This window comes from Castor canadensis, chromosome 6 (genome assembly GCF_047511655.1).
Source record: "Castor canadensis chromosome 6, mCasCan1.hap1v2, whole genome shotgun sequence".
NCBI classification, from domain to species: Eukaryota; Metazoa; Chordata; class Mammalia; order Rodentia; family Castoridae; genus Castor; species Castor canadensis.
The window spans coordinates 35,643,505-35,657,617 of record NC_133391.1 but is presented as its reverse complement, the minus strand read 5'-3'; the positions used below and the strand labels follow the sequence as shown (position 1 = coordinate 35,657,617).

Sequence of the window (14,113 nt, the reverse complement as noted above, 5' to 3'; positions counted from 1 at the left end):
AAGAAAATTGCCACCATACCAAGTATCTTTTTGGCCACAAGGGTATAAAAACACAAAGCCACACAGAAGAAAATTATAAAATTCAAAAAAAGTATATCTGAAATTTGCTTAGAGAGATCGTAAATGTTCTTACTATATATTAAAATTGGTTTATGCTTATGTCTTTTCTTCAATAAAATTAGTGATAAGGGCAGAACAGGACCTGCCTGGAACTGAGGGGGGGAAGGGGTAAAGGGGGGGAGGGGGCAGGGTGGATAAATGACCCAAACAATATATGCACATGTGAATAAATGAACACAAAAAAATTGATAACTATGTTAGGTAATGGATGATTTTACTAACTTCATTAAGGTATCATTTCACAATACATGTATATCAAATTATCATGTTATAGCTTAAATAGATGCATATTATTTGTTAATTATTCATCAATAAAGTGAAAGGAGGAAAAAAGAGAAAATACAGAGAGGTAGAAGAACACCATTATAGAATTATATCAGTGAAATAAACCCTTAGCAATCAGGCAGAAATTAGAACAGAGTCTCAGGTGCCTTCCATGTGAGCACAAAAAGTATCTTCTAGAGTCTCTGGCTCATAAAGTGCTCAATAAAAGCTCATTTTATGAATGAGCAAATGAATGAATAAACAAGCAAATGTGAGGGCCAATGTTCTCATAAGAAGAGTTGACTGCCTACTTAAAATTCTAAGGACATCTCTTACACATAAAAGACTTGTGAGCTATCTCTATAATGATGGATGCCAGTCTAACCACATGTGCATGAACAATGGTTGATTCATAAGTAGATCTTCATCTCACAAACTGATCTCTGAGCTCCATCACAAAGGACATCATTCCAGCCCCAGGATATATCATATGCTCTGTAATTTAGCAGAACACAACGCTCCTTGATGTCACTGGGCTCACCTGGGTGCCAGAATCTGAAAGAGAGAGAATGAGTGAGGTATTTCTTGCAGTAATGTTTAAAAGATGAGAGACAGCAAGGGAACCAAGGACTGTGGCTGAACTTTGTGGAAGTCAAGCAGAGGTGCCCAAATCAACCTTTCCCACATCTCAGGCACTGTCTCCTCCACCTGCATCTCTGGCATTTCCCTTAAAAACTGGCCCATCTCCATATTCTCACATTAAACATCCTTCCAGAGGTGTTCCACAGGCTCTCCTCCATTTGTTCCTTCTTAGATACTGTTCCCAAGGTAGTGTCAATCCCATCAATAAGGGCTTCCTTATATGATGAAAAGGTTTTCACTCCCCATGTATAAGTACAGTCTTTTTTTTAATTTTTTTTAATGGAATGATTTTAGAGTCCAAAGAACTAGCTAAAATCTCTGGATCTTCCACATCTAACTATCTTAGTCAAGCAGTTTAATTTCCTAGATTCAGTTTTCCTCACTAAAAACTGGGCACTAGAGAATATCACTATATATTCCACACAGTAGGTCTGAAGAAAAAAGATGGTAACATACTAAAGTTCTAAGAGTTTTTAAAGAATTACATAAATATGAGATTTTTATAAAATGCCAGAATTTAACATTTTGCTGTATGAAAAATATTAAATCTTAAAAATAGTTTATGATCTTAACATAAATTTTTATCATAAAGTTATACATAGAGAGGTTAAAAGCCCAGTAGAGTTCAGCAGGATTTGAGAGCCATTGTGGGGCCCTTGGCTGAATGATCTATATCCGCCGAAGTCAATTATTTCCTCATCTTGATAGGAAAAAAAGTAATGTGTGTCTCATAGGGTTCTTGTGAGGATTAAATGAGGTGATAAAATTATTCGGCACCTGTGCCCAACAGTCAAAAGGAAAGTGACCTATTTTAGTTTCATAACTGATTGCTGGAACACCCTACATCCCCTGCATAATGAAGGACCAGGAGTCCTCTATTTAATCCTATACCCACGTGGCACTTTGGTTGTATGGTGTCTGATCAGCCCATTGCCAGTGATTCTGACCCTCTGGATCTGACAGTCCAATATAATAAGCATAAGAAGGATGCACATTCTTGATGACAAAATCCTAAGGGGATAAAAAAAGAAAGAAAGAAGTTCTAGACTTAGACCACTTAGCTTAAGGTGTTCTTTTTCTTTTTTTATATTTTTAGAAATTTTGTACATTTTTAAATTGCTATTATCTTTTATTGGTGATACTGATATTTGAACTCAGAACCTCACACTTGCAAGGCCAGTGCTCTAACATATAACCATGCCCCCAGCCCTTATTGCTTTATTTTTTCAGTTTGGGTTTTGTACTTTTGCCCTGGTCAGCCTTAGATAGTGATCCTACCTTTACCTCCACAGTAGCTGGAATTTTAGATGTGTGCCATCACACCCAGCTTAGGCTTTTTGTTTGTTTGTTTGTTTTCTTTCTCTTTTTTTGAGATAGAATCTGGCTAATTTTTTACCCAGGTAAGCCTTTAGTCATGATTCTCCTATCTCCACCTCCTGAGTGGCTAGAATTATAGGCTCACACTTCCATGACTAGCTTGATTTTTTTTTTTGAGATATTGACTTGCTAATTTTTTGCCTGGACTGTTCTTCCAAGTAGCTGAGAATACAGGAATGTGACACCATGCCAGGTCTAATTATTACTTTAGTTGAATGAAATTATGGGTTACAGGATGACAATTTGATACATGTACACAGTATGTAATAATCAAATCTGGATATTTAATAGTTTCAGCTCCTTAAATATTCTCTAAAAATTTAGATTAACACACAATAATAGTACATTTTATGAATGCAGTGTGACATTTCAACTGACTTCTTTACGACTACACAGAAATGAGAAAAAAAGGAGAGGACCCAGGAGTAGCCACCCAAGGCCTCCATAGTAGTGCAGGTCTTCTCTGAGCAGCAGGACATAACACAAACATCGCTTGTGAGCCCAATTTGTACTACATATGGAAGAGGTTTCAATCCATGCCAGTGAATTCTCAGGGCAGAATTCTCTTTCTTCACTAATGTGACATTCTTCAGAGTTGTGTGTGAGACAAATTTGCATATTTAATCATTTTCCTTTCATAACTTCACAGACTCTTTAATTTCATTCCCAATTGTTGATTATAACACTTCATGATTTAACTTTATCTCCCTGTTCAACTTACTATACCTCTCTGATAAGCACTTAATTAATAAAATGTTTACATATTAAAATAACAAACTAACATTTCAGACACAAATGTTTTCATCCTTCACTCAATCCCCATGTTTCTAATGCTACAATTCCTTTAGGACTGCTTAGTTTCACTGAAGCAGAACAAGGTGTGGAATGTGAAGACTGGGGCAGCCTTTCCTATCTATTTTATTGAAAACCTTCTGTCACAAGACCAATATTCCAAACAATAAATCTTCCTTCTTAGCAAAGAGAGATGAACAATACACAGTAAGTGCCCCCAGACTCCGTTGTATCTTAGAAAGTACCTGCTCTTCCTTGGTGTTGATCACCAGGAGATGAGCCTGCATTCTGGAGCAGTCCTCCTCACTCTTACTCCAAGACTTTGAGTAAGTAGAAAAGAAGTAGCAGTGGGAACTAAACGACTTCCAGTTCTTTGGGCAACAGCTCCAGACTTTCCCTTATTGGGAAGAATAAGTGTGATAACAAAATCACTTTTGCCAGAAGTCATAAAGAGCCTCTACCCCTCAGATGTCAAGAAAGCCATCAGGTACTAATGAGTCAGGGCTCATTTCTCCTACTGGAGAGGTATCAGGAAAAGCCAGGTAAAACAAATGTTTAAATAAAATCCAGGCTCTGAGAACATAATACACAAATATCCAGAGTTCAAAAATATTACCCATTATTACAAGAACCAGGATTTTCTCATATCTAACAAAAAATATAATTAATAGATGTTAACAATCAAAAATGCTAACAAAAAAGCTAGCATTACCTGACAAAAGGGTTTATTTATTTATTTACTTACTTTCTTATTTTTGATGAGACTGGAGTTTGAACTCAGGGCTTTCCACTTGCAAAGCCACACCTCCAGTCCATTTTGCTCTGGTTGTTTTGGAGATGGGATCACATGAAATATTTGTCTAGGTTAGCTTTGAACCACAATCCTCCTGATCTCAGCCTCCCAAGTAACTAGGATTACAGGCGTAAGCCACTGGCACCCAGCCTTGACAAAGATCAAGTGTGATTATAAAAAATTGTTTCAACAAGAAGGCCAAGCATTGTTGAAACAACTGAAAAAAATACAAAACCTCAGCAAAGTATTTGGAAAATATAATAATCTTTGAAAAGCGCAGCAGTTGGGCACAACAGCAGTATGAAGAGGACAGAGAAAGCAGTCAACAGGAAGATAAAACAACAGAAATTGCTGACTGAACAATGGAGACAAAATAAATAGAAAAAATAGAGCCTCATATTGTGATCCTAAATCTGTATGTACAAAAAATACAGATGCAAAATAAGTGAAGTAAAAACTGTTATAAGTGAATAGAGGAATAAAAACACATTGTTATGGATAAATTGCAAATATTGATAAACATATTCCAATATTCTATGGGTTCCATCTTTCTGGAGAACACTGACTAACACAATCTTCCACCCTAACAGACAGGGAGCATAACTCCTCAATCCTTAAGTGTGGGCTGTGCATAGCAATGTCCTTCCACAGAGTATACTCTGGAAAGGGGAGGAAAAAATGAGAAACTTTATAATGGAAAAAAATCTGACAAACACTGTCATGACTAGATGATCAAAGTCAACATCAATAGTCAAAAATCATTTAAATAATTACACCCTTGATATAATGTGTATAAATAGAATTTTAATCTGTGATCTTCGTCATAAAAACAAATAACCACTATCCAATTCTTAGAAAAACATCAAATTTCAAGAGGGACTTCCTATAGTATGCCAGACAGGAATTATTCAAAACTGTCAGAGTCACGAAAAACAAGGATAATCTGAAAAACTATCACAGCCAAGAGGAAACTAAAGAGATGTGACAACCAAATGTAATGTGGTGTCCTGTATGGGATTCTGATGCAGGAAAAGAGCATTAGGTGAAAATTAAGAAAACTGAGTTCATCATGAACTTTAGTTAGTGATGACAGATTAATATTCATTCTTCTGTTGTACCAAATACTCTTGTTTATGTAAGATGTCCTTAGTAAGGAACATTCTGTGCACAGTGGGAGTTAAAATGATATCTTTTCATATTATCACATCAATTTTCTGTCAATGTGAAATTTTTCTTTGAAATAATCTATAACACTCAATAAAATAGTCATCGTCATTGTTTTCATGAAATGGTTTTGACTGAGATGTAAGAAAAACAACCAAGTGTGCAGAGAAAGTGCGGAAAGAAGGAAAAGCTAAAGAAATCCAAAATCAATATAACCTTTTTCCGATTAACCCTTGCATAAACAAATCAAGGTAAACATACATGAATTTAGTCCCATATAATTGTACATTTGCAGCTTAAAATGACCAAGAGATTCCAGGAGATCTACCTGGGAATCCTATTGGAAATGCTGATTTGGGATCCTTACATACCATAATCAGCAACTGAATTCTAGGCACATTAAGTTTTACCTTCCATGGGTGAATGATCTTTTATACACTCCAATTCTGTGTGATTCAGCTGTCTAACAGTATTTTTTTCTTCAAGAAGATGAGAATACTTTTGAAAAAAAACTGGAAAAGATAATAAAAAACAATTTACTTCCTTGGTAGCATTATAACTTTGCTCTTTATTATTACTTTCAGGCATTCTCTGTAGAAAAGTCTACAAATGTCCAACTACCTGAGTAAATAGAGCCTGACATGAAAAAATTTCCCATCAATCACCAGTCAACGGAATGTTAATTCTACTGATTTTGAAACCATGCATATCTCCAAGAATGGTAAAAGAAAACATGGCAAGCTGGGTACTGGTAGCTCAACCTGAAATCCTAGCTACTTGGGATGCTGAGATCATGATGATCACGGTTTGAGGCCAGCCTAGGCAAATAGTGAGACCCCCCATCTCCAAAATAACCAGAGCAAAATAAACTAAAGGTGTAGCTGAAGCAGTAAAGTGCCTACTTTTCAAGCACAAAGCTCTGAGTTCAAACACCAGTCCCACAAAAAAAAAGAAAGAAATTATGACAGATCCATCATAGTGGGCCTGAGGGAATCTGTCAATATCCTCCTTCAATACCTAATGTAAGAGGCATTACAAAGGCTAAATCATGAAGGAAGGAGAGTGGAAGGCAGATAAATTCTTAAATTGAGAATGTACACAGCCTGGAACTTTGGAGAAGAGAATTGGGTAATTCTGAGTATTTCTGGATTACCTAATAGAATGGAAAATAAAAAGAGAACCAAACATTGATCAAAAGAATACCATTTTCTTCCTCTTTAACTCTCTCCTTCCCAACTGGCTCTTACTCTTCAGTTTACCAACATTTTCATGACTCTCCCAATTTAAAACCAACTCTCCTCTCCCACTAGAAACCAAATACTCTCTCTTCCTCACCTTCCATATTCTGGCTTTTGCTCCAATTAATTCACTAACACCATTCTTGAAGTGGATTATCAGTGATATTCTATTGGTACTAATTAGTCACCTTATATTGGCTATCTTGCAATATTTGATCCCAATTTCCTTCCTCCTTCACTGTTGGAACATTGCTCCTTCCTGGTTTTACTTCACCTTTCTTAATGCTCTCTTATAAACTCCTCCATCTATCTCTTTTTAAATGGAATATTCCACACAGTTCCATGCCTGTCCTTCCTTCTCATACCAAGTCCTCTTCCTTGGTGACATTCCATATTGCTGTGGCATTTATATGTGAATGACTTCCAAAACTCAGACTTTTTTCCACAAATCTAGATTAATACACCTCCCACTACTTACATACATTTGAGGTTCAACTGAACATACCCAAAATTTAAATCATCTTCCAACCCAAACCCAGTGGTCATCCTATGTTGTCTACCTTTTTTAATAACTTCATGATTCCTAGCTTATCAAGTCAGAATATAGCAATCACACTTCACTTCTGGGTCCCTTTAACCCACAGATCTCAATATTCATCAAGCCTCTACCCCTCCTTCTTGATTCTATCTCCTTTGTCTTCAAAGCTACCTCCTCCTCTATTTTTTCAGTATCTTTAAATCAGGCTCTCAATATTTCACAATTGACTTATGAATTAGCTTTCTAACTTTTCACTTTATCTCCAGGTCTGTACCATTTCACACCTCTGTAAAACTATACCAATTCCCAGCTTAAAATTCTTCAATACAAAAAAAAAAAACCACATAGCACATTGGAAATGTGGCCACAAGTTTCAACTCTATCTGTATTCACACCCCATTGCAATGTAATTTTGCAAATTCTTCCATAAAAAATGAGGTCTACTTCCCCATCACTTGAATATGGTCTGCTTTTAAGATTTCTTTGAAGGACAGTGGAGGAGGGGGTGAATTCAAGTGTGATATATTTGATAGCGTGTAAGAGCATTTATAAATACCACAATGTACCTTCACCCAGCACAACAATCAAAACGACTTTCTTTGACCAATAGATTGTGCAAAAGCACTCTGTGCTAATTACAAGTTAATAGTTCAAGTGGCTTGGTTTACTACCACCCTCAGTCTTAGAAGTCTGAAATTGGCCATGTCAACAAACCCAGGATATCCTGATGAATAAATGTGACCACATTGTCCCATCATAACTGCTGACACCCTCTTCCTCAGGAGCAGAGTTGCCTGTGATGGGCACCTGACAGCACATGCTTGGGACCAGAAGAGCCTCGCAACCTCTCAACTGAGACCAGCCTAAGTTGCCAAGCCAGAGAAGCATAAGATAAATAAAAAGTTGTCTTAACCCACTAAGTTTTAGACTGGCTTGTTAAGCAGCAAATGATGCTTGATAAAAAAAATAATGTTTAGAGGAAAAATCCAAATTTTATAATGGCACATCACTTATCATCTGAGTCCTGTTTTGTCTGCTACCTATTGCATTTATTTGTTCTTCACTTAGCACTCTATGTTCCAGTCATGCACACATATTTTCCCAAGTAAATAATTTGTCTCCCACTACACATGTGCATTTGGGATTCAACTGAACACATTTAAATTGTCATCTTTCAAGCCAAAGCTGCTACTCATCCTATGTTGTCTACCACTCTCATATCCTCTGACATTCTTAGTGCACACAGCTCTAGATTTCTTCCATTCCAGGAAGCCTGTCTCAGTCCCCTGTGCTTACTCATTACCCGTAGAACATGTCCCATACAATGTTGTAAGCACCAGTCTATTTTTCTTTTTAGATATGGAGTTCTCTCTATGTATCCCAAGCTGGCCTCATACTTGCAATCCCCCTGACTCAGCATCCCAAGTAGCTGAGATTACAGGCATGTGCCACTGTACCTGGCTAGCACTGGTTCATTTGGCTCTTCCTGGACTTTCTCTAACATAGCATCTAACACATAGTAAATGGCCATTACTGCTTATTGATTGATTAAATATTCTAATTTGTATGCATTTTTAGAAACTTGATAGATTCTGAAGGAGAAGGTATGCATAAATCCACCTGCTTGGTAAACCGGCTTTTAGATATCACACAGTCTTTTTTTTTATTCATATGTGCATACATACTTGGGTCATTTCTCCCCTGTGCCCCCACCCCCTCCCTTACCACCCACTCTGCCCCCTCCTTCTCCCCCCCCTGCTCGCTACCCAGCGGAAACTATTTTGCCCTTATTTCTAATTTTGTTGAAGAGAGAGTATAAGCAATAATAGGAAGGAACAAGGGTTTTTGCTAGTTGAGATAAGGATAGCTATATAGGAAGTTGACTCACATTAATTTCCTGTGCATGTGTGTTACCTTCTAGGTTAATTCTTTTTGAGCTAACCTTTTCTCTAGTTCCTGGTCCCTTTTTCCTTTTGGCCTCAGTTGCTTTTAAGGTATCTGCTTTAGTTTCTCTGCATTGAGGGCAACAAATGCTAGCTAAGTTTTTGGTGTCTTACCTATCCTCACCCCTCCCTTGTGTGCTCTTGCTTTTATCATGTGCTCAAAGTAAAATCCCCTTGTTGTGTTTGCCCTTGATCTAATGTCCACATATGAGGGAGAACATACAATTTTTGGTCTTTTGGGCCAGGCTAACCTCACTCAGAATGATGTTCTCCAATTCCATCCATTTACCAGCGAATGTAGATATCACACAGTCTTGGGCAAAACAGAAATAATTAGAGTGAATTTCATTGGAGAACTTCCTGAAATATTTCTTCCAATCTCTTCCTTGTGTACCTGTTTATTCCAAAATTAAAGCATCTGTACTCTCAAATAGGGCTGCTTTGTAAATGCTACTGAGAAAGTCAGTTGTGTCCTCACTTGCACAGAGTCTAATACAGGAATGATATCACACAGATTTCACTCCACAGCACCAACACATATATACACATGGACTCTCCAACTTCTATAGTGAGAATGGATTTCATTATTTTATAGGATAGCAGTTAATTACAAATAAAGAGCAAAACTCCCCCCATGGATTTCCATGAACTGTTTCTCCCTAGCTAAAAGTTCTTTTTCAGATGTCTGAATAAATCCATTGTTAAGTGTCAGTTTCTAATGGATACCTTCTCTTTGTATAAGGCAGACATTGCTTATTGATTCAGTTGCCATACTTACTGATAAAAGCAACACAGAATGAGATTGCCAACAGCAGGAATAATATCAGCAATGAGACAAAAAGCAGAATCAGAAAATCCGGATTACTTTGATGACGGGTGATCTTCTCTTTGGGAGCTAAAAGAAAAACCAAATAAGTTTCATGAGTAATAAAGTCTTTCCTTGTTTCCTCTTTCTCCTCTTCTTCTCACCTTTCTTCCATGACACACAATTATCAATAATATGGACACTGAAAACGATATGAAATCAGAAGAGGAAAGAAACAATGGTGTTCATTTAGAAACAATAAAAAACAAAAACTTAACCAGGTTCAGAAGACCAAAAATCATATATTCTCTCTCATATGTGGACTTTAGATCTAGGGCAAATGCAGCAATGTTGTTGGACTTACGTCACACACTAAGGGGAGAGCACATACGGGAGGAATGGGGATAGGTAGGAAACCCAAAACTTGAAAGTGTTTGATGTCTCCACTGCAGAAGAGCTAATACAGTAACCTTAAAATGATAGAGGTCAAATGGAAAGGTGACCAGGAAATAGTGAAAAGGTCAGGTAGAGATGAATCAATTTGGGTTGTAATACACTTCTGCATGGAAGCAATGCTAGGAATCTCTCGACATAGCTATCCTTATCTCAACTAGCAAAAATGCTATGTCTTTCTTATTATTGCTGATGTCTTCTCTTCACCAAAATTGGAGAAGAAGGCAGAACCTGTTCTGAGGGGGGTGGAGGGGAAGAAATGGTCCAAACAATGTATGCACATATGAATAAATAAATAAAGAAAAAAAACACAAATTCCTACCATTGAGAATAACTAGTATTAACATTTTGGTGTACACTCAGCAAATTTTAAAAGTGTATATGCACATAGCACATTTCCCCATTATTCATATACCATAAATTCTGCTGTCTGATCTACTATTTTTATTTCACACTGTAGTGTGAACATTTTTTCATATCACCATATTTTCATCTTTAACACTCTTTATTATGATTGCATTGTTTTTCATTATGTATTTAAATAATCTCCAGGTTGTTTCCAATATTACTTTAAAGATGCAATAACACATAAATCTACATAATCATATTTCATGCATGCAGGATAATGTCAGTCTCTTAGTCAGTATCTCATGGTTGGAAACTATTTCCTGGGCTACAGGTGTATCTTAGTGGTAGAAAGCGTTTTGACTACATGAGAGGCCTTGGGTTTAAGCTCCAGCATAGAAAAAAGAAAACAAAATTTATTTTAAGTTAAAGATTCCAAATAAATAAAAAACATTTTCTCAAAGTTATAATAACCTCTTAAATATGGAGAAAAGAACCTCACTACTATACAGTATAATTTCATTTTGGGAAAGATACACATTTACTTATATTTACATGTAGAAAGATATATATAAAACACAAGATATATTTTCCTGTAAGTGGTAAAACTAGACAGTGTCATGAATCTTTTCTTTCTTATTATACAATTATATAACCCCTTAATGATTATCTGTGAGCAACTCAATCTGCCAAGATGCCTGTGTTTCCCTGACACTGCCACCAGGGAAACAGCAATTAACACCACCCAAGACTTGTTTATAAACCCCTACTTCTTTGATCACTCCACCATTAACCAGATCACCAGAAAATGTTTTGTTACCTGCAGGGGAGTTGGTGTCTGAGGACTTGGATTCATTTTTGAACCTCACTTCAGCGTAAGTGATTTCTGAAGCCATGTAGAAAAGAGATCTGGTTTCTTCAGTACATCTTTCTCATCCCTTCCTTAAAACAATTAATAATGAGAACCAAACATCATGGTAAATTGTCTTAGCAGACAATTAGATGAGAACAGAGACACTTAATAGTCAAAAACTCCTCAGAAATATCGCATGAGAGGAAAAAACCACAATGTGGAACCAGTCTGTCCACAGACAGAGGTCCAATCCCCAGGACCAGCACAGTGAAAATTACAGCTTTTTAACATACGCAGTATAGCTTTGCAAATGTTATAAAGTGGGAACTCAAAAGGCAAAAGAAAGAAATAGGAAGGAAAGGAAAAGAGGAAGCAATCAATTAGAGAAGTCTTTCCTGAGAACTATGCGCTCTGAACTCATCAACAAAATTAAAATTCATGTGTTCCACATAAAAACAGAATTACTTATAAGCCAAGCAACCTGAGCAAACACTTGTTCATACTTAATCAGCCTCATTGTTTTTCGCTAATCAAACAACTTCTGGGTACTACATTCTAAGAGAATCATAGACTCACTTCAGAGGTGGGTCACCCCACTTTCAAGTCAGCTGCTCTAGTGTGGTGGGAATGACAAAGTGAATCTTACTCCTTCTGAAGCTGCTCCTCTCATCTCCGTGTTTTCCCTTGTTGTTTGTAACTAATTCCATCATGAAGCTCTATTCACTTTGCTACTGGTCACCCCAGAACACCTGAGAGCAGCTCAGTATTAGATGTTGAAGAAGGGGGGTGTCTTTTATTCCTTACTTCTTTCTCCCTTCAATCTCCATATTGCCTCAACACATCACTCTACAAGTTCATATTTTTAACAGTTAGGATAATACAGTGGAATCACAGTACAGAAGAGGAAAAACTTAAATTAGGTGCTAAATATGATGTTTTTCCTTTTTCCAAAGAGCAAAAGGAAAACACAATAAAAAATACTTCCTGTGGGATCTTTATAAACACAGACACTCAGCTCACATCAAGATTCTCAGCCATCAGCTCACTTCAAATGATTCCCTTTCTTTTAATGTCTCTAAGATAATTCCTTCTTCTCTTCCATAACAAGCAAGTCACTCACACACACATTCGCTTACCCATATATTGATTTCTTTGTATTTCTATGCTTATTTCTATACCTAAGATGCATGGATTCATACTAATACTTGTACTTCCAATTTAATGCCATGAATTTCATTGTAGTCCTCTCAATTTCCACATTTCTAACTCTCTTCTATGATAGTAAGAAATTGACACTCATTATCTGTAACTTATTCTCTTACTTGATTAATCTTGGGAATGTTATCAATGTCTCACCATAGGGTTTTTTCCCCACTAAGAGGCCCTTACCTCCTGGTTGATCTCTAAACTGCAATCCAAGCCCCTGTGCCCTATACTGATGTCCTCCTCCCTCTGCTTGCTTGTTCTTCCCACAGGGACAGCTAACACTGCCAGGACATCATCTTCACTGAGCTGAGGATCTGATGCCCTTGGCTAAGCCACCTCTACAGGAAGCCCCTTTTCCTCTGCTTGCTCTCTGAGCCCTCATGCTGACCCTCTAGCTACTGCTGAGCCTCACTAAGTTCTAATACCCCACACAAAGGTATTGCATAAGCAGAAGTTCTCCTCACCCTGGAAGACTCTGACCGCCCACAGTGGCTATCCCACCATGTGGACAAAACCTTATCCTACTGAGTCCTTGAAACTCCTACCAGGTCTACCTTTTACATAGAAACTTTCCTCATCCAGCCTGGAATCTGACACCCCATGCCAGGTCCTCCACCTCCCAGCAAGGATGACTTCCTTGCACTGTTCACACACTGGAATATCCACAAAACAGAAACACTCCTTCCCCTCCTCACTTCCTGAAAGCCATACCAAGTCTGACCTATGGAGGAAGCGCTCTTCACCTTCCTTATGCCCTGAATCCAAATCACACTGGAGCCAACATTACAAGGGTACCCTCTTCACCTCTCCCAGGTGCTGAGATTTCACTCTAGGCTTTCCTCTATGAAGAATCCCTTTTCACCATTTTGGGCCATGACTCATCACAGAAAATGCCTCATGCGTTAATGTCCTCATCCTGCTTCAACTCAAACTCCCTGTACTTCACCACCCCACCATACAGATGCCTTGTCTACCTCTTAGACTCTGATGTCCCACAACAGGCTGCTCTATTGTGGACACCTTCCTCAATCCTCTTATTCCCTAACACTCAACACCAAGGCCACTGCTGTGTGCATTCATTAATACCATGATCACCATGCTCAGGCTCTGGTTCTCCAGGTCAGACACACTCTCATTCCAGGATGATGTTTTCCTCACTCTGCCTGAGCTCCAATACCCCTGTCAAGCCAACCCTCTGCATAGTCACCCTCTTCACCCTACTTGAGCTCTGACCCCCTTGTGCCAAACCACTGCTGTCCACTACCTGTACAGACCCCTACTTTGCTCTGTCCTATATAATGCCTTAACTAGGACTGAATTACTTATTTAGGGAAAGAAACAAGATACAGCAAAGGATAAAGAAGTTATAGGTCCTTGATAATTAATTGGACCTAACAAGTTCTTGCTCATAGACAAGTATACATACACATCATTTCCTCCCAATAATAAACACAGATTTTCAGAAGCTATGCCATCTAAGCCCCTTAAGCAAAATATATTTCTGAAGTTATCTTTCTCTCCTTAGGATAAATGACATTACAAATAGCTTATATTGTGTCAAAAAAAAAAACCCAAAATCC

The 14,113-nt window shown here is 37.7% G+C and overlaps 1 protein-coding gene across 9 annotated transcripts in view; it reads right to left on the bottom strand.

Moving 5' to 3' along the window:
- Nucleotides 1-313: 313 nt before the first annotated feature.
- Nucleotides 314-14,113, bottom strand: part of LOC109680657 (C-type lectin domain family 4 member A) — a 142,619-nt gene continuing 128,819 nt past the window's right edge. For 7 of the 9 annotated variants that reach the window (XM_074076134.1, XM_074076131.1, XM_074076129.1 and 4 more), the window contains 6 exons: nucleotides 11,295-11,416; nucleotides 9,650-9,766; nucleotides 5,563-5,664; nucleotides 3,441-3,592; nucleotides 1,922-2,037; nucleotides 314-939 (listed from right to left, as the gene is read on the bottom strand). In XM_074076134.1, coding sequence (XP_073932235.1) covers nucleotides 795-939; nucleotides 1,922-2,037; nucleotides 3,441-3,592; nucleotides 5,563-5,664; nucleotides 9,650-9,766; nucleotides 11,295-11,370 — 708 coding nt within the window. In that variant the 5' untranslated portion in view covers nucleotides 11,371-11,416 and the 3' untranslated portion in view covers nucleotides 314-794. Of the gene's footprint in view, nucleotides 940-1,921; nucleotides 2,038-3,440; nucleotides 3,593-5,562; nucleotides 5,665-9,649; nucleotides 9,767-11,294; nucleotides 14,097-14,113 lie in introns of those variants that run through there. The other 2 variants (XM_074076135.1, XM_074076136.1) reach the window with 2 other exon arrangements.